The sequence below is a fragment of the Odocoileus virginianus genome, chromosome 11 (assembly GCF_023699985.2).
Source record: "Odocoileus virginianus isolate 20LAN1187 ecotype Illinois chromosome 11, Ovbor_1.2, whole genome shotgun sequence".
Taxonomy (NCBI): Eukaryota; Metazoa; Chordata; class Mammalia; order Artiodactyla; family Cervidae; genus Odocoileus; species Odocoileus virginianus.
The window spans coordinates 19,758,028-19,784,357 of NC_069684.1; the positions used below are offsets into that span (position 1 = coordinate 19,758,028).

Below are 26,330 nucleotides of genomic sequence, written 5' to 3' on the forward strand. Positions count from 1 at the left end.
TGAAAGATGACCTTGGTTACTGGGTAGAAAAAGTTTAGAAGGGTCAGGATGGATGTGGACAGATCAGGTAAGAGGGCAATGCAACAATTCAGATGAGTTACCATGGTGTCTTTGATTAGGGTGTTCAGAGTAGAGAGAGAATGGATAAATAAGAGATTTAGGTTAAAACAAAAAATCAACAGGATCAGTGTTAAATTAGATCAGGAAGTGGGGGTCAAGGGAATTTTTAAAGTTCACTTCTAGGAAGTTCACAAAAAATTCCCATTGACTTGAAGCTTATGTCCATAAGCAGTCACTGCTAGACCTTCAGTGTCCAACCCCTTGACACAAATGGCTGTGGAACATCTGCAATGTGGCAAGATGTGCTGTAACTGTACAATATACACTGAATCTCAAAGTCTTAGCACAGAAAAAAGAGAGTAAAAGTCTCAATAATTTTTATACCAATCACAGGTTGAAGTGATAATATTTTGGATGCTGCAGTTAAATACAATTATTAAAATTAATTTTACTTGTTTCTTTTTACTTTGTAGAAAATGTAAAGTTATATAAATGGTTCGCATATTTCTACTGGATAGCACTAATCTCATATGAAACGTCTAGAAATACAGAAATTGCAGTTTATTCAAAAGGAAAAAAAATATGTCTAAAGAGAAGAGGTGGTGCTAGTGGTAAAGAACCCACCTGCCAATGCAAGAGACATAAAAGATGCGGGTTCGATCCCTGGTTGGGAAGATTCCCTGGAGGAGGGCATGGCAACCCACTCCAGTATCCTTGCCTGGAGAATCCCATAGACAGAGGAGCCTGGTGGGCAACTGTCCATAGGGTTACAAATAGTTACACATGACTAAAGTGCCTGAGCATGCACAAAAGAGATGACTGAACTTCAGGGCAAAACGCTGTACTTTTTATGAAGAATTTAGTTTGCTTTGTTTTGTTCAAAGATGTGAGGAAATGAACACTTCAGTTACTATAATTTAAATACAAAAGCAATTTTTCTGTTTGTGTCTTCTTTATAGACTAGATTGTTCTGCTTTCTCTGTTGCTAAACTAATGGTTTCAGAGTGCCCTCCATGGTATAGGGAGAAAGGGGGGAAAAAAATTGTGGATATAACAAAGACTCAGAGGTCATTTAGGCCCACGCTTTAATTTTGTAAGTGACAAACTTGAGATATTGAGACATTAAGTAACTTGAAAAACACAGGACTGTCTATGCCACCGAAGACACAGATGCTTTCTCTAACAGCTATGTTACTGGACTTGAAAATACTATAACAAATACACTATATTTTGTTCTGAAAGAACTAAAAATATATCTGTCTTAAGGTACTGAATATATTAGTATTATCAATGACTTAGTTTGGGGATACAAAGTCATATGTATATTCTTACCCAATAAAAGTAGAAAAAGCATCAATTTTTAGAGTTTGAAAACCAGTTCTAATACTAAGCTATAATCAGGGACAACTGTCATTCTGTTTTCTCATCAGTAAAATAGACACTACCATATTCAGATTGTGACAACGATAGGAAGATACATACACACATAGTGCAATAAATAGCTTACAGTGGGTAGATGCATACTAGTCTCCTCCTTCTTAATAAAACAAAAAATGCCTTCCTTCTCTCTCTTCTCGCCAAAGTATCAACACACAGTCATATTATAAAGTCATAAAATTAAGGTACAAGGGAAAAGATTACTGAAGTGAGTTGTGAAACCCAGAAGCTTACTCCCATTATCCTATTAAAAAGACTCAAAGCCTCAGGTAAATCATCCAACCTTCCTAAGTCTATGCCCCCCTTCAGTAAAGTGATGAAGCCAAATCAACCAAAATGACTCAGCCTCATCTATGACTCAACAGTGTACAGCTATGAACACCACGAGTTTCCAAAGCCTGAATAATGTCAAAAGCTTTAAACATTTAAAGATTAATATAAAGTGTAATTTTTCATTTCTAAAACTTCTCAATTTGAGATACTATAATTCACCATTTTGCATATTTTAAAGGGAAGTTCTTAAAACTACTCACATCCGGTTGAATGGCTTTAAATACTGGAACATCCATTAGTGTTATCTGACCCTGAAATAAAAAGTAAAAAATTTTTATAATTTCTTCCTTGGAATGCCATAATATGACATATATTTGAAATTAAAATTATTAGTCTGTACTAAAATACAGAGTACTCAAATCTTTACTAGAAAAAAGTCCCAATTTTATAAGGGCTTTAAAAAATGAAAATTTAGTCCTTACACCATAAAATAAAATTATTTCTATTTGTCTCATGCCTTTTTATATTTTCCTGTGAGATCAGCGAGGTAAAGTTACAAAATAAACAGAAATAATTTTAAAAGTTTGAACACAGTCACACATTGTGTGTGTTAGCTGTTCAGTCGTGTCTGCCTCTTCTCGACCCTAAGGACTGTAGCCCAACAGGCTCCTCTGTCCATGGGATTTCCCAGGCAAGAATACTGGAGTGGGTTGCCATTTCCTTCTCCAGGGGATCTTCCTGACCCAGGGATTGAACACGGGTCTCCTGCATTGCAGGCAGATTCTTTACCACCTGAGCCACCAAGGAAGCCCAAATACATACACTAAATCAAAATAAAAAACAAAAACTGGATCTACTGGTTTATAAGCAGTGGCGTTGCTGCGACTATTAAATCATATCTGCTCAAACAGTAATATAAAATGTGATAATAATACAAGGGTATTCTTCCCCAATTTATAAAGAGTAACTGACTCTACACTAGTGGCAACTCATACTGAAGGTCTTCACGTGATTATGGACCTATCTTTCTTGTGGCTACAGATATAAAACAAAATCTAGCAATATACTGAAGTTTATTCCTGGAATGTAAGAGTTCAATATCAGGAAATCAGTATATTCTGCTAACAAGCTAAAGGAAAAAGATAACATAAATAAATGAACACTTGTCTGTTAAGAATTAAGTTTTTGTAGCTATCCTTCATGACAATGCAATAATGCCTTCAACTTTAAATTTTTAATTTATGAAAAAGTAAAAATACTTCTTTCCTACCTTTGTCAGTAAAGTACATTTAGCTTGAGGAGGAGGTATAGGTAGAGACAAAAGCAATCATCATAAAGGCAAATACTATTACTTACCAAGTTGACAGTGTAACCTGCAAAGCTTCTCTAAAATTATCAGTGGATTTTTTTTCACCTTCCCTATTTCATTCCTCTGCTTGCTCCACTGTTGTGCTACCCTCCCCACTGATTCCCACATCCAGTTTTTTTTTTTTTGAACACCTCCTCTGTTGGGCCTACAAATTCTAATTGAATAGTACCAATACGTAAAGTATGTGCAAAAACTGGAAAACAAGCGATGGAAGACTTACCGCATATTCCTCTGGTGTAACCTTAAGGACATCAAATACCACAGCATCAAAACTTTTCTTCAATTCAGAACCTTTGTCACTTAATGATTCAGAACTGCTACTTTTCTGGTAAGTTAAAAAAAAAAAAAAGAAGCCACTGAAAAACTGTCTTGCAGTCAGTATCATGGAAACTAGACTGCCTTTAAAACTGAGGAAGCTAAGAATACTGAGTTAACAAATTCTGTAGAAAAGTTAGTCGGAACAGACTGCTAAGTTGGAAGAGCACTAGGCAAAGGGTTGGGCAATGTAAAATTTAACCTCAGTTCAGTTCAGTCTCTCAGTCTTGTCCTACTCTTTGCGACCCCATGGACTGCAGCACGCCAGGCCTCCCTGTCCATCACCAACTCCCAGAGCTTGTTCAAACTCATGTCCACTGAGTTGGTGATGCCATCCGACCACCTCATCCGCTGTCATCCCCTTCTCCTCCTGCCTTCAACCTTTCCCAGCATCAGGGTCTTTTCAAATGAGTCAGTTCCTAAATTTAGCCTCAACTTTAGATTTTTAGGTTTGCTAGTAAGTCATTTTCCTGTCAGTATCCTCACCCTGACCTCCTATCATTTCCAACAGAAATGAAAGATTTTAACAAGTTCAGTGATTTTCAAATGCGATTTAAAAAAAGGGGGGGAGGAGGATACACTCCTCTATAATTTTTAAAACTAATGTTTATCAAGAAAAAGATAAATTATTATCCTAATATAAATCACAGGAAAACATTTAAAATTCCATTAACTAAATAACCCGGTCTTATCTGTCAAGTGAACGTCGGTCTGTGACAGTACAATTGACACAAATGTAAGTGTTTTCTGCTTTAAGGTTACTGCTTAATCTTGAATTTGCTGTTGCCAGATGGAGAACAAAAGGTGGCTTTGGCTCTGAAAACCTTATTTCTGCTAAATTTCCACTTCATCTGTACTACAGAATAAAGATGCATTTTGCAAATCACTGACTGAAATCAAAGAAAAAGCACTGGAGGAACATTCAGATCATGTTCTGTTAAATGGTGGTAGAATATCAGGCTACAGTCAATGGCACAAAAAATTAACCAAAGTTTCAATTACAGAGGTATAATATATGCAAGTCAACTGAACAGCTATTATACATCAGTTTTGAGCACTTGTCATTATGTTTCATTTTTACTTTTCCCCTCCCTTTCAGTTCAGTTCAGTTCAGTTGCTCAGTCCTGTCAGACTCTTTGCGACCCTTTTCAGTAGCAACTAAACATCAAAATCATTACAAAGGAAGGGATCAGTCATTAATTTTGGAAAATTCTGCACCATCATTACTTCAAATATTTCTTCTGCTCCTTCCTCTTTCTCCTCCTCGGATGTTCCATTATGTGTACACTACACCTTTTGTCACAGGCCCCACCATTCTTGAATATTGAGTTCCGTTTTCCTCATTCTATTTTTCTCATTGCACTTCAGCTTGGGAAGATTCTACTGACATGTCTTCAGGTTCACTGATTCTTTCCTTAAGTGTCTGCTGGTCATCATTCTACTGGTGAGTCAATCAAAGTGATCTTCATTTCTGGTACAACGGTTTTGATTTCCAGCATGTCCTTTTAATTCTTAAGAGTTTTAATATTCCTGCTTATATTACCCATCTATTCTTGCATGATGTCCATTTTTTCCCACTAGCGCTGTTAACATTACTAATCATAGTTATTTAAATTCTCATCCTGTTAATTCCAAAATTTCTTGCCATATCTGGAAGTCTCTTACCGCACTGTTTGCTTTGCCTCTTCAATCTACGTTTTTCTGGTTATCTTTCAGCATGTCTTAGAATTTGTTGAAAGTCAGATGTGACTTAGTGGGTAACAGAAACTGAGGTAAGTAGGCCTTTAGTGTAAGAGTTTATGTTTATCTAGATAGGAGTTACGTTGTTTACTATTTGTTGTGGCTAGAGGTGCCTTAACTTTCCTGTAGTGTCCTTGTTTTTCTCTCTGGGTTTCCCTAGAACTCCTTAGATGAGAGTACGTGCCTTGCAGTGCTTTAGGCTGTGATCCTTTATTACCATACAGGAACCCTGTGGATGTGGTGGTAAGGTGTGGGAAGTAGGAAGAGGAGACATGTTCCACCGCCCTACAGTCTGTTACTTCAGTGAGCCTGTGCCCCTGGGCTGTGGCCTCAGGTGATTCTCAGTACCCCAGACTCCCCTTAGAAAGTAAGACAGGAAGGCTAGAGGGCTCAGAATTGGGTATTTCTCTTTCCCCAGGTAGGTTAGGATCTGGTAAAGTCTCCCCTGAGGACAGGTGGAGAAAAGAACATGCTGGGCATATTTCAGGATGATTACTTTCCCCTAGTATATTTCAAAATGGTTACTTTCCCTCCTCCAGCTGGAAGCATGAGGGATTTTTCTGTGATCTTCACTGTGAAAACCTGGTGGTGCTCCTGGAGGTAAAATTCACAAAAGTGGGCTGGGAGGCCTAAAACTAAGCCCCCAGGAGATCTTAACCCTCAAGCTAGTCCACGTAGACCCTCTAGCAGCTTGTCAACAAGAGTACATTTTCCTGCCCGTGCCTGACTCAAGTGACTTCTGCTCCTGGTAAACAGTGATTCTCTGCATTTGCTTCTCTCTCCAGTTCTCAGGGCATCACTGGTCAATGTGCTCTGTGACACCAGTTCTCCAACAGAGCAGGTTTTCAGATTGTTCAGCCTTTTTCAAGCTGTGAGGACAGGAGTCATGAATTCCAAGCTTTTTATGTGTCTGAGCAGAAACTCAAAGTCTCATAAATGGATTTCATATATTTATCTTATTCCATGTGTTTGATCTCTGTAACTATGATTAGCTTACAATATGTCAACAATGTTATTTTATATTCCAAGACTAACAGAAATTTATTCATGTCAATAATTCAAATAGACATCAGTTAAACAGTATATACTAATCCAGTAACTACCAAATAATAAATATACTCATTTTAAATTTAACTTGGCAATTTTCTCCAAGTTTCTAACTCATTCAAAAAAAGTGAGCAGATCATAATGGCAATCTTAATGCTTATCAAAATGAATAATCATTTTCCTCCTTTCCTTCTTACAAACCATTAGCAGGGGGCTTAAAAAATTATGAGTGATGTGCTTCTATCTGCTTCCCCACTGGCAATAAATAGGCTGGTATTGATAAGAAGCTAAGTAGTACTGAGACATAATGTACACTAAGTTCACAGTAGTCATTCTTTATCCACTGAAAGATGGAAAAACTATTGACACTTCTAAACATATGAAAAAAGTTCACCACCCCTCTACTGATACCAGATGCTTTAGCACAGGTTAGGTCTAAAAGGTAAAGATAGAAGGGTAAGGGTACCCATTTCTGAGAAGCTTGAATTCTGATATGCTAATACATCTTTATTTTAAGAGAAGGTAGAAAAATACATATTTTTAATTTTATTTTCTTGACATAGCAGGAAGACAATTTAAAAGGCAGACTTTCTACCCTTACTTCTCATATACTGGATTATACTACTCTGAGGTCTCACGGAATTCATCTACTTTTAGAAAAGCCAACATAATTTTTTATACAAGTGAAATGATCTGTTTTATTTAACAAACAATTCTGTACTGTTTCCTATAATATTATCTCATATATTTCAGGACACAAAGTCAAATATACCATCATATACCAACATATATTTAACAAAGTTAAGAAATATGATTATAAAGATACCAAGTAAATATACATGCAACATGGACATATTTACAAACATATTTAATCCATGCCTCAAGGAGGAATAAAAGCTATATACAAATTTATAGGAAAAATGATTTAAAAAAATTTTTTTAAAGTAGCTTCAGAAAGAAGAAAGCTCCTGTTTAAGGATCAGGAGAAAATGTTCATATAACTGTAGCATTTAAAATAGAAAAAAATAAGGGTTTATACAAACATCAGCAAGATGTAGTATTCTTTCATTAGAATAAAAATTTCAAGTAGAGAATCAGTGGTAGTTAAATCCATTAGAAAGAAAATTTAAGGCCATTTTGAGAAAAGTCCTAAATGCAGGGCTGAATGTCATGGGTATTTAGTTAGTAGGTGATGAGGAACCATGGACAGTTCGGAAACACAATAAAGTATAACAACTGTATTTTAAGAATATTAAAATTGAGTTATATGAGTTATTGAGTTATATATATTATATATAAATAATTGTGTTTTATATATTTTTATAAAATATAAAAATATTTTTATATTTTATAAAACATTTTTATATTTTTATAAATATAAAATATAGAAAAAATTTAATTTAAATATATAAAATTTTTATATATTTTATATTTTATAAACTATTTTATATTTTATATAAATTATATATATTACAAACAAAATTATATATAATTATAATGTATATTAGTATATATTATATACTTAAATGTATAATATCAAATATATAATATTTAATTGTATATAATCAAGATATATTAATATATTTATATAATTATAAATAGAATATAATTATATAATATTATACATTAACATATAATTAAATATATAACATATATGATATTATATATATAATATATATAAGCATATATATTTTTTATATAAGGTTATATAAAATTGAGTTATATAATCAAATGGACCAAAAACAGCAGAGAACAGAAGTGCAAGATCAAAATAAAAAGTCACTACGATAGCCTAGACAAGAAATAATAAATGACCAAACTAAGATGCTACTAGTGGAAATAAGGAGAAGAGGACTGGCTCCCAGAGATAAGGTGTGGTGGCCAGGCTCTAAGCCGGCTGCCAGGCATTCTCCCTCTCTTGGTGGTCACTGGCCTGTGTGACCCTCTCCACTAGAGTGCAGGCAGGACCCAAGATGCTACTGATGGTTACATCACAGAGGATTCCAACTTATGTTCTGCTAGTGGACTCTCCCTGCTGCGATGTGAAAAGAGCTGTGCTGGGCAAAGGGGAAGCAGGTTAGTGCAAAACCTACAGATCTGAACTTAGATGTTAAGGAAATAGTGATGTTACTGATGGAAGTCAGAGATGGGGGGTGGGCCATTTCCTTTACAAGTAGTACAGCAGAAGAGAAACAAGTAAACTGACTTTGTTCATATTATAAGTAAAATGTCTGGTCCATCACAAATGCTTAATAAAATCTGTAACAGAAGCCAGAGCTAGAGTTAAAAACATGGAAATCATCTACATAGGAAAAATAATTGAAACTACTGACAGAGAATATTCTAATGACAGCAAGGCCTACGTAAATTGGCTTGGGCAAAATGAAGTTGAAATTACCAAGGAGCTGTGAAGTCAAGGTGTAAAATCATCAAACATTTTTTCTTATCCTCTACGGTAAGGATAAAATAAAGGGGAGAAATACAAGCTAGATGCTGAAAGTATTAAGGAAAGCAGGCAAGTACTCTAGATCTATAGACCTCGCAAAAAAAAAGGGGGGGGTGGCAAAAATAAAATCATAATCCATTAACCAGAGAGATGAGCATCTAGTTCAGTCTTCATCTCCATCTCTAACAGTGTGAGCTACACCACCAGAAGAGTCCTGTCAACATTCCAGCCTAACGGTTCTTCAGTCTCCTTCAACAGGCTTGGAATCAAGGGATCTGACAGTGTCAACATGGTCATTCTTTGCCCCACTTGTTCTACTGCCCTCAAGGTTCATATAATGTGAAAACACCTTAAAAAGAAATCCTATGCATCCTTAACTAAAACTAAAAAAGGGTTTTAAGTAGTCATTATCTGTCAGTTATATTAAGTAGGTAGGAAGTAACTCCTAAAATGTATAATGAACACATGGATGGTACAATTAAAATAGTTTTTAAAAAATCTGAAAAGCCTGTAACCTTTTTCTCAAGCTATGATTTAAAATCCATAACCAACCATAATGCTTTAAAAATTAGAATGCCAGGTAAGAAATTTTACAATAAACTTCTTAAATGTCTTACCTCAGAAGCAGTAGCAGCAATATTAACATTGCTTGCCTGCCCGTTCATTAGGTCCATGCTTCCCACAACATCAGTCCCTGACGCTATTTAATAGCAACAGAAGACTGACTGCTTCACGTCCAAGGCCACAAATACATTATTATTCCTGTAAAAAAAAAAACAGAAAACTTTAACTGTGTGTCTTATTGGAAGTTTAAGAAAACAAACCCATACCTCTCACCATGCCCCCAAATAAAATAGTTCCAGTTTACCAAATTCTGTTTTTCATTTCAGTTAAATCAGTAAATCCAGTCTGAGGACAATCCTATTATGCTACTTTCAACACATATGTTCAATACATGCTACTGTTATGTTCTTTATCAGCAAAACAAAGATATAATTTTTCATTTATTGTTAGAAATTTTTTTAAAGTGTTTGCTTTAAGAAAATAACAAGTGTAAAAAAAATCTTGCAAAGTAACACACAGCCTAACAAAATAATGTCTTAGAGATCTAGTTTAGCATTGCTGATAGTCTACAGTTACAGAGTTTACAAGCTGATAGTTTACAAAGATACCACAAATAATTAAAAACAAATTATTATTTATAACGATATCACATGTTATAAAAATAACACACTACATAATATATATATTTATTTGTATAGGGCTTTAAAGCTTATTGAATAGCTTCAATCCATTATCTCACTGATCTTCACAATGACCATAAGGCTAATTAAGGAAGATTTCATTATAGTCATAACACAAACACTGTCTCTGAGGACACAGGCTTGTAAATGAGGAGTCAAGAATAAAATTCAAGCCATCTGAAATTCTTGTCAAATATTTTTTCCACATTACCATATTTTTTCTACTTTACTGAAACTCAAAACGTTTACTTGTGATTCTAATCCCTTTCCACAAAGAAACTGCCGCATAGATGGGTATGTTGGTAACTACCTATCTCGGAGGCAACTTCTTCCTCTAAACAGAGTAAGGCCCCTTTCAAACTTTAAATTTCTATGACATTTTCCAGAAGAGAAATGATAAGTGTCTATCAATTAGGTAGTTAAAACTGTATCTATTTTTACTGAAGTATAATTGACTTACATTATTAGTTTCAGCTATATAAAACATAGGGATTTGATATTTTTACACATTACAATGACCATCACAATAAGGCCAGTAACCATCTGTCACCACACGGAGTTATTAACAATATTACTGACTACATTCCCTATGCTGTACACTATAAAATTATACCCACTTAACAACCTGAGCTTGAAATACTAATTCGCTTGAAATGTTAAGTTTCCTTTCTTTGGAAAAGCAATGTATGGCAGTGATTTAGAAGCACAAACTACAGAACAAAACTGCCTAAGTTTAAACCCAGTGAACTGTTTACCTTTTCTGTGCCCAATCTCCTTACCTATAAAACAGAGATAGAAGTACCTACTTCACAGAGTGGTGATGAGAAATTAATACATGTAAAGCACCTAAAACAGTGCTGACACACACTAATAGTGCTATTATAATGACGCACATTCTGTCTACTAGCTACTGAATCCACACGAAGCTTAAATTCAAGAGAATCTTCTAATTAAAAAAAAAAAAAATCTTAGGAATATACCTCGGACAAAACACTTCTTGGTGGCATCAGCAATATCCTGATTTCAGAAACAATGAATGAGAACGCCTAAAATATGTTTCCCAGATGTAGCAAAAACATGCTGCTGGGCTGGTGATCTGTTTCACCCTAGATAATATACATGTTTCGATGCATGACACAAGTGCTCGGGCCTGGTGCACTGGGAAGACCCAGAGGGATCGGGTGGAGAGGGAGGTGGAAGGGGGGATCAGGTACATGTAAATCCATGGCTGATTCATGTCAATGTATGGCAAAAACCACTACAATATTGTAAAGTAATTAGCTTCCAACTAATAAAAATAAATGGGGAAAAAAAACATGTTGCTGGTTTTCAAATGCTTAAAAATTTTTACTAATGGTAGCAGGCGTCAGTCACATCCTGAATTGATCTTCATTTCTTCAGATATATCCTAAGTACCTGCTATGAGCAAAACACTGTGCTAGAATTTTTTAAATCAGAAATATATTAGGAACAATGATTTTTAAAATAATCATTTGGAAAACCAATGTGAAAAGGAACAGAGCACAGAAATACTTTAATGTCCTCCAATCTACAGTATTTCATTTTATAAACTTTGCTTATTCTTAAGAATCTTACTAAGAATCACTTATATTTAGAGTACTATGCAAAGTGAACTTGATAATCTGAATTCTTTCTGAAGGCAACATTCAGTTTGCAATGAAATATTTTCAAACAATTGAATTTCATTCCACATTCTGCACCTGAGTAATTTAGGTAGGAATTCACAGATTATGAGTGCCCCCTAGTGTTAAGAAAAATTCATCAAATCATTGAAAGAAATGTATCCTTAGTCTAACTTACATATCAAATAAATAAATTTTATGGTTAATATTCGGAGAAGGAAATGGCAACCCACTCCAGTACACTTGCTTAGAAAATCCTGTGGACAAAGGAGCCTGGTAGGATGCCGTATATGGGGTCACACAGACACGACTGAAGCAACTTAGCAGCAGCAGCAGTATGGTTAATATTTACTAAAAAGCAGGTAATATACCAGGAGTAAACACTAATACATTTGTGAACAATTAACAGTAAATAATCACTCTCTCTGCCTGCATTTAATTAAAAAATCATTAAAATATCTTAATGAAAATTGTCATACTAAAATCCATTACGTGAAGTGAAAGGCAGCAAAGCATACTTTAATGAAAGTTTTATTCTAATAATTACTTATAAATGTACTACATGTCAACAGTATTTAATAGCGTTAAGTACAACAAAGGCTCATACGATACCATAAAAACACTGCAAGTCCTAAGAAACAGGCATGGGTTAATTTTTACAACATGTGCCTCAATACATTTCCGTGCTCTGTGCACAAAAATGTTCAAATTGGACAAAACAAATACATGCTTTAATATTATTTACTTTTCCTAGTACTATGTATAAACAGCACAATCATTCACAGTAAACACCAACATCACAGAAGCACTTTTCTTAGTTAAATTATTTCCTACTATTCTCTTCTGAAACTTCTAAAAACAGGTAATCTGTCCTTTAGAAGGGTTTAAATCCCCAGACAGGCATAGTGCTTCAATATAATCCCCAAACATCAATGTTGCTTCTTTCCAAGCAATATAATCCTCAAATACAAAACCTGAAATGTGCAGATTTAGCTCCTTCCTTGAGGTCACCAGAAAGAAAGAAAAAAAAGAAAGTGAAAGTCGCTCAGTTGTGTCGGACTCTTTGCGACCCCATGGACTATATAGTCCCTGGAATTCTCCAGGCCACAATACTGGAGTGGGTAGCTGTTTCCTTCTCCAGCAGATCTTCCCAACCAGAGGTCAAACCCAGGTCTCCCACATTGCAGGTGGTTTCTTTACTAGCTGACCACTAGGGAAGCCCAAACCAGATTATTAAATAAGAGGCAAAATCAGTCTCCTAACCCCTCACCTTCTACAGTATCTCCACCAAGAAGCCCAATACTTTTCATTTTATTTTTTCAGGAGAGAAAATTGTTTTATTCAAAACAAAAATACCAAGAGGGTTACGTTAAAGTGACAATTTCTCACTAATTAATCTCCTATCATAATACCAGTTACATATTCTTTTCTAAAATAATTTATGCTATCATTAGGAATATTAAGCTAAAAATTTAAAAACACTTAGTAATTTTACAAAATATACTTTAGAAGAGTTAAGCAAATATAAGGAAAATAGTGAAATGCAATTAATTAGTGTAATTTCTTTGGAAACATTCAGATAATACAGAATTGATATGCTTATATATGCTGGCTTAAACTCTCAGTAACAAAAATTAATCTCACTAAAACTCTGGAGAAGAAGAAAAAACTTCATAGATTAAAAGCTCTTCAATCAAGCACTATTTACAACAGTGAAAACCAAAAGTGACCTTAATGCCTTTGTACATAGCCACATTAAAAAATTCAAATAGACAATTATAAGCAAAAAATATGAAAACAGAAATGACAATTTCAACCACAGAACCTAAATCTTATTATGATCATATAAATTTCATAAGAAAAAAAAGCAATATGGTGAAATTAAAACACAATAGAAACTCAATATTTATAAGCTGTCATAGCTCTTGCTTTCCTTTAAAATTTATTTTTAAATAAATATTAAAGACACATTTTATATGACAATGAGGAGGGCATGGCAACCCACTCCAGTACTCTTGCCTGGAAAATCCCATGGACAGAGGAGCCTGGCGGGCTACAGTTCATGGGGTCGCAATGAGTTGGACACAACTGAGCGACAAACACTTTATTTTTATATAGAAGGCAAAAAGGTTTAAATGGCCTGTATATCACAGCACTTTCAGCATGTATGACAGCTAAACTTTCACTGCCTTCTTTATTTTTTTATTTAAGAAAATTAGAGATTAGTCCCAAATCCCCCAGTACTTTGTTTCAATAATTACAGCCATCAAAAAACACTGATGAGTATCAAAAAAAGATAATTTTATCTTTGACATGACTGATATTGAGCTATTTTGAGAGAAGCTTAGTAAAGAATGTGGTTGCCTCTTAAAATCACTTCTACTAGAGCACAAAATAAGATCATCTTTGCGTATTTGCTTATAACAAGTTCAAGTTATTACAAAAGAAATAAAAAGAAACAGGTTATGATATACATCCATCCAGGGTTATATGAGCTCCCCAACGCCTCCCACAAAGAGGTCATTAGTCTCCTTCCTTTATGCTTCCACTGCTCTTTTGTCAAAATTCTATTGCTGTTTTTTTCACTGATTTTTATTTTCTCACTGATTTATGTATCTCTTTGAGTTTCTTGATGAACTTTGAGTTTCTTGATGTCAAGGACCCATATTGAAAACAAAACACAAAAGAAAAACCATGATCTTTCATCTTTGCACTCAGGCACATAAACATAATACTGACCTTAATTGCCTAACTTAAGCATCTATCCGTGAAACATGAATGAATGACTGAACAAAGCAGTTGTTCACATGATAACATTAAATAAATGGCCAATTAACAATAAACATACAGGCATAATGGCAATCAAATAATCAGTGCACACAATAATATACACATTTAAATGAATACAGGATTTCCCTGATGGTCCAGTGGTTAAGAATCTGCTTGCCAAAGGAGGGAACATGGGTTCGATCCCCAGTCTGGGAAGACTCCGCATGGTGTGGGGCAACTAAGCCCGTGTGCCATGAGAAGCCACCGCAACAAGAAGCCCATGCGTCCACACCTAGAGAGCAGCCCCCACTCGCCACAACTAGAGAAAAGCCCAAGCACAGCGACGATGAGCTGGCGTGGCCACAGCTTTTTAAAAAAGGAATACTTCTATTTCTAGCAACATGGCTAAAAAACGATGACCAGGGATATTTAGAGATGGGGGCTTGGACTCTGACACCAGTTGAACAGAAAAAGCAACCAAGAGATGAGGACTGAAACACACATACTCTTCTCTCTACTCCATCCACACACAATTTTAACTAGAATAAAACCAGAGAGACTGATAGTCTACCCAATCAGTGATAAGATGGTTTATAAAAAAATTCTGGTACAGAAAGATAAGTACCTGTATGTCTTTGCCTGGGCTTAATATGGTGGCTGGAGGAGGGTGCCTACGAAATGAAAATCTGTTATCCTAGGCATGCTCCAGCAAACACACAGCAACTGAATTTATACTACCAGCAAGGTCCAAGACCTTCCAGACAAGATATTCACATAAAATATGTACACAAGCCAATGAGACTCCTGGAACCCAAAGGAGATGAAGGAAACAAAATTTGTGGGAAGTAACATTCCTTCAATCCAGGCAATGTGGAATTCCAAAAATAAGTTCTCACTGTCAAGATCAAAATATAAATATTTATGTTAACTGTGATTAAGATGATTGGTGGCTTTAGATTATTGTCAATGTATTTGTTTAAAATTAACCTATATTTAATAATTTTTTAAAATAATGGCCTGCTCTTATGTAAAAAAATTACTTTTTTTACAGACAATCCTATCATTTTGTTTTATACATTGAAATACACAAAACAGTGCAATAACAAATCAAAGCTAACATTTACGGAGTGCCTGCTATTCAGTAGGTCCTGCTCTAAGCACTTTTCCACTAAAAATTCACTCAATGATCAAAACAAATCCTACAAAGTTATTACATTATATCCCTATTTTTAAAGATGAGTGGAAAGGTAACTTGCCTAAGCTTAAACAATAGGAACAGGCAGCTAGAAGAAGAAAAAGGAAAGGAGGATGGATGGACAGAAAAACAAGACAGCAAAGATGGATAAACTGATGGACAGATAGAACAAAAACTTAGGGTGGGAGGGAGGAGGTAAAAAAGAGAGGGCAAAGGAGCAGAGGGGGAGGCAGGGGGACAAAATGAGGGAAAGTGGGATTCAAAGAAGAGAACCTAAAAGTTTTTTCTTCCTCTGAGCAGACTTATAATATGAAGAGGGAAAACAGAAGAAATCAGGGAATACTACAACTTATTACACAGTGATTCAGCTTCAAGACTCACAAGATTTCTAGAGGAAATGATCTTTAGGTTTACCAAGCAAGACAGGTTTAAGGGTTTGAAGAGAAAGGGGAAGTAAAATGCCACCAACAAGGGTGCAAATTTAAAAGCAAAGGTGGCCCAGAGAGAAAGTGTGATGTGGACAGACCTGCTTAGTGGGGACAACCTTTCTGAGTTATTCTGGAAAGGTTCAAAGAAGTGACAGGACCAGACTGCAGATGGTCTCAACTGTTAAAAGGAGGAATTCAGATTGGAAAGGAAAGGCGCTAGGAACCATTCAAGTTTTCTGAGTAGGGAAATGACCTTAGGAAACTAAAACCAGTATTTCAAGGATTACCATGCCGGGGGTATGCCACTGAGCTCTACGGAAGGTGAGTAGTAAAAAACACACCCTTACCTTCCGCCAAGAACAGCAAAGCATCTGAAATGACGTGCAGATCCCTTCCCACTCAGGCTTCTCCAATCTCTGCTCTCCAGGACCCTCACCTTGTCTCCAAGTTGTATAAAAAGCCCCTGATCACACTCTATCCCCTTAACTGCTATCACCTTCACCCTCCATCACCAGTTTCTAATTCAGAATCCCTGATGCTGTGAAAATAGCAATTTGAGGATATTTAAGAGAAAAAAAAATCTAACAAAATTCATATTAATTTGTGAACACTGGCCCCACCCCTCCTGAGGGGTAGTGAGAGCAGTTCAGTGGGAAAACCATAAGATATTAATACTAATTCTAGAACTTAAACTAGGTATGTGCTGTTGGATAAATTATGTAATCTCTGAACTTTGATTTCTTTGTGTATAAATAAGAGACAATGGGCTTCCCAGGTGGCTCAGTGGTAAAGAATCTGCCTGCCAATGCAGGAGACAAGTAGACACAAGTTTGATTCCTGAGTCAGGAAGATCCCCTGGAGGAGGATATGGCAACCCACTCTAGTATTCTTGCTGGAATAATCTCATGGACAGAGGAGATTGGTGGGCTACAGTCTATGGGTTGCAAAGAGTCGGACAAGACTGAGCGCACATGCATAGTCATAAGAAACAATAAAATGTACCTCAAAGTGATTTTGTAAGAACTAAATGTAATCAAATAGGCAAAACTCAGTGCATGCAGAAACGGTGAGTATAGCCAAGAACACAAATTTTGGAGTTGGAAAGCCCTGGGCCCAAATTCTAGCTCAGGCACTTGCCAGCCAGCTGTAAGGCATTGGGCAAGGAACTTAGTGCTAATATTTAGACGGAGGCTCAAAGTCCATCTATCAGTGGTGGGCTTAAAACAAAACAAACATAAAAACAAGCAACCCCGCCCCCCCCACAAAAAAAACAAAAGAAGAAGAAGAGGCAGATCTCAAATAACCCTTCTTTAAAATTCCAGAAGCAAGTGAAAATTACAATATAAATTAATGAATTAGAAAAAATGGAAAACTATGCCTCTAAATGAACCATTTTGAAAGCATATTTTAAGACATAAGTACACTGGAAAAGAAATTTACTGAACAATTAAAAAAAATTTTACTTAAAAAATATTCATTTCTTAGAAGTGCTAAGTGTATAACATGTTAATAATATCTGTTATCTTTCAGCACAAGAAGGAGATAAACCTACAAACAGTCTGCAATACTAAATTACTGCATTTAATGAGCAGTCTCTTAAGAGAGACAACACATTGCACGCTGGCTGACTAACTTCCAAGTGTAAATTAAACATGAATGTTATAAATTATTTTATAAATTTATTCAAAAGTCCACTGAAATTATCCCATGTATCCTTTGTAGTACAGAATAAGTGATAAAATATTCTAAGCTATACTTAATTCTTAATCAAAGGATAACAAGCATTTTCAAACAACAGTAATTCACAAGGACAAGAACACCCTGAAACTGTAAGAAAAACAAGATGTGCTGGAGAAGCTTCAATCACTGTAAGCCAACCACAAAGACAGGTTTAGCAATTTCACACACCACCCAGGTTGGGGGAAAAAAAAAGACAGTGTTTAAACTAATCTACATATTTAGAAATCTTCTGTCAAAAGAACTTAATAAACTGTTTCCCAGCAAGACTGTTTACTAGATCACTTACCAAATTATTGTTTAAGTTTAAACATCTCCATGTTTTTTTTCCAGGCATGTATTTTATTTAGAAATATTTTAGGTACATATTTAAGATGTGTGAGAAAGACGATTTTCAAAACAAAGTAAGCTGAGATCTTAAATTAGAAGGACGAAGATAGGGACAGCAGAAAACTATTTCACACAGAAAACTATTTAGCACACTGCCACTTTAACAGCCTGCCTAAAGCAGGGTTAAAGCATATATTACAGGCAATGATGAAAAGAAACTGGCCTGCTTAAACCTCCCCATCTAAAGACTCAATATAAGTTTTTCAGATATAACTTTGTTGCATTTCTACTAAATTGTACATATAATGGGATGAACCATTTATGAACTGGCCCACAGCTGCACAGAAAACTTGTATTTCTATGTACCTAAATGGCCTAAAACTATCTATCTGTAGGGGAGGAGAGGCTTTCAAATTAGATATTAAAGGGGGCAAATCTATTAAAGGTTATACTCAACCTCTAGCATAAAATGTTCATAAAGATAATCTACCAAGATTCTAATACTTAGGAAGGGATTTCCCTGGTGGTCCAGTGGCTACAACTCTGCACGTCCAATACAGGGACCCCAGGTTTGATCCCTGTTCAAGGAACTAGATTCCACATGCCGCAATTAAAGATCATGTATGCTGCAAGGAAGATCAAAGATCCAATGTACAGCAACTAAGGCCCAGCACAGCCAAATAATTAAAAAAAAAAAAAAAAAAAAAGAGCTCCGAGATCTCCTATATGCCTTGGCCCAAAATATAAATATAGGTTAACTAGAAATTCTATTAACAGAAAGGAAGCTCCAAGCAAAAAGATACACTGTCCCTCAAACATCTGTTTTTGTGTTTTGGTGGGTATGTGTGCGTTTTGGTCAGAGGCTCAACTCAGAAGACTGGCCCATAAACATCCATTTAATTCATAAGATCATATGCTATTTGAAAAAAAAAAAAAACCATACTGCACAATATTAGCAAATAAAGCATAAAGACAAGTCAACTGAATCAGAAGTACATTTATGTATTTAGCAAAAGTGTATCATTGTAGGCCTAGAAATGATTAGAGAAAGGAACTCAGCCTGTTAGCATTCAAACAGTGGAAGAGAAAAACAGCATGGTGAGTCAGTGTGGCAGGGGCAAGACAGACATCAGAACTCTATGTCCAAGCAAAGATTTCAGGTGGGGCAACAGTACATCAGCGCCTCCCTTAAGACACAAGAGAAAAGTGTCTATAGACAAGGGCACGGAATTCCCTGGCAGTCCAGTGGTTAGGACGCTGCAGCCTCATAGCTGAGGGCCTGGGTTCAATCCCCAGTCGGGGAACTAAGATCTCACAAGCCATGCGGCACAGCCAAAAAGATTTTTTTAAAAAGGAATAAATAAAAAGGAGGACAATTAAATAGCCTGGACACTCAGGAGATTCTTAAACCTGAAATGTGAGGCTGACTGAACACCACAGAACAATCCATAGGCAATGGAACACTATGCAGTCACTAAAAAACAACAGAATACTCAGTGATACATGGAGAATTGTCCACAACTTACTGCTAAATCAATAAAGCAATGTGACAAAACGGTTATTTGAGGTATAATCCCTTTCGGCTGTCATTATCATTACAGCATAGAAGAGAATTTGTACCAACACACACTAAAATGTGGCTGTCTCCAGGTTTACACATCAAGTTTTCCCTAACTTTGGCTTACCAGTATATTTTATACTTTCCCACAAAAACTTCAATTTTTGAAAAGTATAAAAAAACCCAAAAAACAGTGTCTTCTTATTAGTGTCTGCTTATTAGCTGCGAGAGGAAAAATAAGCTTACGTATACCGTGATGAAACTAGACAACGCCTTGAACTGAGGAGCAGACAGACATCGTGTGTCTCTCATGGGATACTCTGGGACACAGTGCTTTTGAGTACTTCAGCTGCGATTGCATAGTTCAGTTCAGCCGCTCAGTCATGTCCGACTGTTTGTGACCCCATGGACTGCAGCATGCCCAGCCTCCCTGTCCATCACCAACTCCTGGAGTTTACTCAAATGCATGTCCACTGACTCAGGGTTGCCATCCAACCATCTCAATCTCTGTCATCCCCTTCTCCTCCAACCTTCGATCTTTGCCAGCATCAGGGTCTTTTCCAGTGAGTCAGTTCTTCACATCAGGTGGCCAAAGTATTGGAGTTTCAGCTTCAACATCAGCCCTTCCAATGAATATTCAGAACTGATATCCTTTAGGATGGACTGGTTGGATCTCCTTGCAGTCCAAGGGACTCTCAAGAGTTTTCTCCAACACCACAGTTCAAAAGCATCAATTCTTCGGCGCTCAGCCTTCTTTATAGTCCAACTCACACAGTCATATATGACTACTGGAAAAACCACAGCTCTGACTAGATGGACCTTTGCTGGCAAAGTAACGTCTCTGCTTTTTAATATGCTGTCTAGGTTGGTCATAACTTTTCTTCCAAGGCGTAAGCGTCTTTTAATTTCATGGCTACAGTCACCATCTGCAGTGATTTTGGAGCCCCCCAAAATAAAAGTCTCTTGTTGTTTCCCCATCTATTTGCTATGAAGTGACTGGACCAGAGGCCATGATCTTAGTTTTCTGAATGTTGAGCTTTAAGCCAACTTTTTCACTCTCCTCTTTCACTTTCATCAAGAGGCTCTTTAGTTAGTCTTCACTTTCTGCCATAAGGGTAGTGTCATCTGCATATCTGAGGTTATTGATATTTCTCCCAGCAATCTTGATTCCAGCTTCTGCTTCATCCAGCCCAGCATTTTGCATAATGTACTCTGCATATAAGTTAAATAAGCAGGGTGACAATATACAGCCTTGCCGTACTCCTTTTCCTATTTGGAACCAGTCTGTTGTTCCATGTCCAGTTCTAACTGTTGCTTCCTGACCTGCATACAGGTTTCTCAAGAGGCAGGTCAAGTGGTCTGGTATTCCCATCTCAGAATTTTCCAGGTTGTTGTGATCCACACAGTCAAAGGCTTTGGCATAGTCAATAAAGCAGGAGCAGATGTTTTTCTGGAACTCTCTCTTGCTTTTTTTGATGATCCAAAGGATGTTGGCAATTTGATCTCTGGTTCCTCTGCCTTTTCTAAATCCAGCTTGAACAGCTGGAAGTTCATGGTTAATGTACTGTTAAAGACTGGCTTGGAGAATTTTGAGCATTACTTTGCTAGCGTGTGTGATGAGTGCAATTGTGCAGTAGTTTAAACATTCTTTGGCACTGCCTTTCTTCAGGATTGGATTGAAAACTGACCTTTTCCAGTCCTGTGCCCACTGCTGAGTTTTCCAAATTTGCTGACATATTGAGTGCAGCACTTTCACAGCATCATCTTTCAGGATTTGAAATAGCTCAACTGGAACTCCATCACCTCCACTAGCTTTGTTCATAGTGATGCTTCCTAAGGCCCACTTGACTTCACCTTCCAGGATGTCTGGATCTAGGTGAGTGATCATACCATCATGGTTATCTCAGTCATGAAGATCTTTTTTGTACAGTTCTGTGTATTCTTGCCACCTCTTCTTAATATCTTCTGCTTCTGTTAGGTCCATACCATTTCTGTCCTTTATTGAGCCCATCTTTGCATGAAATGTTCCCTTGGTATCTCTAATTTTCTTGAGGAGATCTCTAGTCTTTCCCATTCTATTGTTTTCCTCTATGTCTGCACTGATCACTGAGGAAGGCTTTCTTATCTCTCCTTGCTATTCTTTGGAACTCTGCATTCAAATGGGTACATCTTTCCTTTCTCCTTTGCTTTTTGCTTCTCTTTTCACGGCTATTTATAAGGCCTCCTTAGACAGCCATTTTGCTTTTCTGCATTTCTTTCTCTTGGGGATGGTCTTGATCCCTGTTTCCTGTACAATCTCATGAACCTCCATCCATAGTTCATCAGGCATTCTGTCTATTAGATCTAATCCCTTAAATCTATTTCTCACTTCCACTGTATAATTGTAAGGGATTTGATTCAGGTCATACCTGAATGGTCTAGTGGTTTTCCCTACTTTCTTCAATTTAAGTCTGAATTTGGCAATAAGGAGTTCATGATCTGAGCCACAGTCAGCTCCCGGTCTTGTTTTTGCTGACTGTATAGAGCTTCTCCATTCCTGGCTGCAAAGAATATAATCAATTTGATTTCGGTATTGACCATCTGGTGATGTCCATGTGTAGAGTCTTCTCTTGTGTTGTTGGAAGAGGGTGTTTGCTATGACCAGTGCATTCTCTTGGGCAAAGCTCTATTAGCCTTTGCCCTGCATCATTCTGTACTCCAAGGCCAAATCTGCCTGTTACTCCAGGTGTTTCCTGACTTCCTATTTTGCATTCTAGTCCCCTATAATGAAAAGGACATCTTTTTTGGGTATTAGTTCTAAAAGGTCTTGTAGGTCTTCATAGAACTGTTCAACTTCAGCTTCTTCAGTGTTACTGGTCAGGGCACAGACTTGGATTACCATGATATTGACTGGTTTACCTTGGAAACGAACAGAGATCATTCTGTAGTTTTTAAGACTGTATCCAAGTACTGCATTTGGGACTCTCTTGTTGACTATGATGGCTACTCCATTTCTTCCAAGGGATTCTTGCCCACGGTAGTAGATATAATGGTCATCTGAGTTAAATTCACCCATAACCTGAACCTAATCTCAAGGTAATAGACAAACCTAAACTAAGGAATGTTCTACAGATGCAGTCTTTTTAAAATGCCACTGTTATGAGACACTAAGAAAACCTGAGGAACCATTACAAATGAAAGAAAACTCAAAGACACATGATAACTACACTCGCTGTACTGGACTACAGTAAGTGCTATAAAGATGTTATTGGGGCAATTCACAAACCAGAACACAGACTGCAAATCAAAGTACTGTATCAGTTTCCTGAATTCAATAACTATGTTGTGGTTATAAAAAAAAGTAAATTTGCTGTTAAGAAATACAATTGAAGTATTAAGAGGTAAAAGGGTATGAGATATGAAAACTCATCTCAAATATTTCAGAAAAACAGCATGTACGTGTGTGAGAGAGAGAAATAAATCAATTACAAAGTAAATTGGGCAAAATGTTGAAAATTGGTGAATTTGTACAGAGGGTAAACAGCAGTTTTCTTTACTACTCTCATAACTTTCTTTTTGGTTTGAAAGTCTGTCAAAGTAAAAAGTGTAGGGAATCCTATAAGTTCTCCTGAGTTACACAAAACCTTCTTAGCCTAAAAATCTCCATATCATAGAGTTTGTGTGATCAGTCATGTCCAACTCTTTGTGACCCCATGGACTGCAGTCCAACAGGCTCCTCAGTCCATTCCCCAGCAAGAATACTGGAGTGGGTTGCCATTTCCTCCACCAAGGGATCTTCCTAACCCAGGAATTGAACCCGCATTTCCTGTGTCTTGGTACTACAGGCAGATTCTTTACCACTGAGCCAGTGGGGAAGTACCAAAAATCTTCAACTTACAAAATTTCAAAGAATAAGGTACATTTCTAATAAAAAGTATAACTCTTTCCACCAACAGATGGCGTTAGTGGCCATTTATTTAGTGTCACTTTCAACCTCAGAGCCAAAAATGATCTCGTGAATAGCGTTCTGAACTGAGCTACATAAACCCTCAGATATTTCTGCCACATGCTACACCAAGAACAACACAGACAAACATTATTTAAGAGGCAGAAGGTACTTTGGAGATCTCCAATTGGAGTACATTTCAAAGCTCCAGGTCTTCCTTCATTTTAATATTTGCCCCTCTCAACCCAGGGAATGCCCTTATCCTTCCAACTCCCTAGGAGAATCACCGCTGTAGTAATTTACTATAAAGCAACGTGAAAGCATAGTAGCCTTCAAATGTGCTAAGAATAAAAAGGGGAGGGAAGAAAAATGGAAGTAAAGAAGGAGTGTGTGAGTTTGCTAACCTTTTGCTTTATTCCAATCTCCTGATTTTACAGCTAGACAACAACCTAATGGGAGGGAGGTCATGTGATCTGGCCAAGCTCACATCATTAGTCAAAGGCACAGGTAGCTCTTAAACACAAGCCTTCTATTTGCTAATCCTTGGTGCTTCTACAATGCCAAATTACCCTCCTCCTACTAATCCTTAACTGGATGTTTAAGCACTGTGGAAATGTGGGAGCAGTAGAGGGTAAAATATCTGGTTTCTCTCTTTTCACTTCTAATAGAAGTTCATTAGGTAAACATGATGACAAAGGAAAACACCATGTACAAAGGCTAGGGACAGTGAAATCCTTTGTCACTGGCATTCAGGGAACCATCATTAGTGGAGTACAATATAATTAGAGGGTAAAATGTAAAAAAGAGTGATGGGAAGCATCAGGAAGTGAGTATGCAGAAGCTGGTATAAAGGGCAATGTTTGCCACAGTAAAAAGAAAAGCCTGGACTTTACCTGGAGGCAATAAAAAGATAGTCCTTATAAATGGGACTATTAAACTACAGGATCTTACAAGTCTCACTCAGAAGATATACACACATAAACATACACAGTGATAGAAAGACATTCCTGTTGAATTCATAAACCTCAACAAACGGGTATCTGTGTAATTACTTCAAATACAACAGATCCTCAATGTGCAGGAGCGATCTGCCCCAAGACATCTTGAAATACCCCAAAATTTGAGAATGTTACTATAGCATATAGCACATTAATGTATAACTAATTTTTTACTTCAACAGACTTTCAGTGATTCTAAAAAACCCTGTAATAATCCCGAGTTATTTGCAAGTTGCAAAGCAGACTCTTTTGCATCATGAATTTATTAAGCCACCACAGAATCTTACAATTTACCCAAAATCTGTCTTCCTAGATGTACTGCCTTCTACTTCTCTTTGGTCACCAGAACTACAGTTGCCTCCTGCAGCATAAACAGTCCTCCCAACGGAAGTTACTACACACACACAAAACACAGAGAATAACAAATGTGCCTACCTGTGGCAGACTAGGACCAAATATATGCCCAGCAAAATTACAAATTATCAGGTCATACACCCTCCCAGTCATTCACGAAATAGTGAAAACCACAAGCGTTAATTTGCAAAAGATGGAGCTCTATTCTAGCAGCAACTGACTAGCCAAAAAAAGCATCATGTACTTTAATAGCAAAGACCCCACTGGCCTTTTAAAAGCAGCAATGCCTATAACAACATAAATATTAGCATAGCAACTTGTAGCTTACAACACACACCTTACCACAATTTTGGCAGAAGGATTTCAAGAAATCTTGTATTACCAGATTTACAGCCTAGTTTTCATTCGGACATTTTATTAAGAACCAAGGGTACTGGATCTCTGAAGATGTTTGCTCCTGTGTATATTACCGGGGCCACCCCATGACCTGAGAAAGGGAATTTCCTGCATAAAGACTGAGGTGCTGTAGGGATTGGGACATTCTTCATTTTATATTAAGAGCTCCCTGAGATAAATATTATTACATTCAACTTAGGAAACTGAGGCTCATGGAGGTTAAGAGGAGGAATATCTCTTACGAGTAAAGAAATCTCTCCTAGAATTTCCCTTCTTCCATCTTTATCCCACCTCTCCCCTCTGCAAGATTCTCTGCAAGTCTGTCACTACAATTCCTCCATATTTACTTATGTCTGCCAAGGAGGAAAGGTGAGGATGGCTTTCAAAGAGAACCCGATATTTGAGATGAGCCTTAACGAGCAAATATTGAGCAGATGGAGGGAAACAGTAAGGACATTCCTGACAAGAGGAAATAACACTTGCAAAGACAGAAGAATGGAAGAAATTGGCATGTCAGGACAATGCTGGTTAATGCGTTGTAGAAAAAGCACGCATGTGTGTGTGTATGTGCATGTGTGTGTATGGAAATGAACAATAACCTATGAAGACAGACTGGAGTCAGATCACGAAACATTAACAAAAGCCTGGGAAGAAACATGCACTTTATTCTCTAAATCAAGATTTCTTAACTGAGAGATCATGAATTAAACTCTAGGGCCATGAAATGCCCTGCTCCCCAAAGTATCAAAATTGTGTGATAAACACACACACACACAAAATCATTTTCTTGGATCTGCAGCTATCAAATGATTTTCAAAGGAACTCAGAAATTAAAAAGTGGTTAAGAACCATTCTGAATGACTGGGAATCACTGTATAATTTTATAGGCTGAGATGTGTGCCATATCACTTTCATTTTAGAAAGGCAGCTGGTAACATCTGTGGAGGTTGATGGATTAGAGAAAAGAACCTTAAAAGCAGAGAGTGATAAGAAGGTATTACCCTGCTCCAGCCAAGAGGTTATAAGCACTTCTATTAAAACACACACACACACACACACACACACA

At 36.8% G+C, this 26,330-nt stretch overlaps 1 protein-coding gene across 2 annotated transcripts in view; it reads right to left on the minus strand.

Moving 5' to 3' along the window:
- Nucleotides 1-26,330, minus strand: part of RALGPS2 (Ral GEF with PH domain and SH3 binding motif 2) — a 155,477-nt gene that overhangs the window by 104,455 nt on the left and 24,692 nt on the right. For both annotated transcript variants that reach the window (XM_070474019.1, XM_070474020.1), the window contains exons 2-4: nucleotides 9,305-9,449; nucleotides 3,360-3,464; nucleotides 2,031-2,081 (exon numbers count right to left, since the gene is read on the minus strand). In XM_070474019.1, the coding sequence (XP_070330120.1) occupies nucleotides 2,031-2,081; nucleotides 3,360-3,464; nucleotides 9,305-9,361 (213 nt within the window). In that variant the 5' untranslated portion in view covers nucleotides 9,362-9,449. The remainder of the gene's footprint in view (nucleotides 1-2,030; nucleotides 2,082-3,359; nucleotides 3,465-9,304; nucleotides 9,450-26,330) is intronic.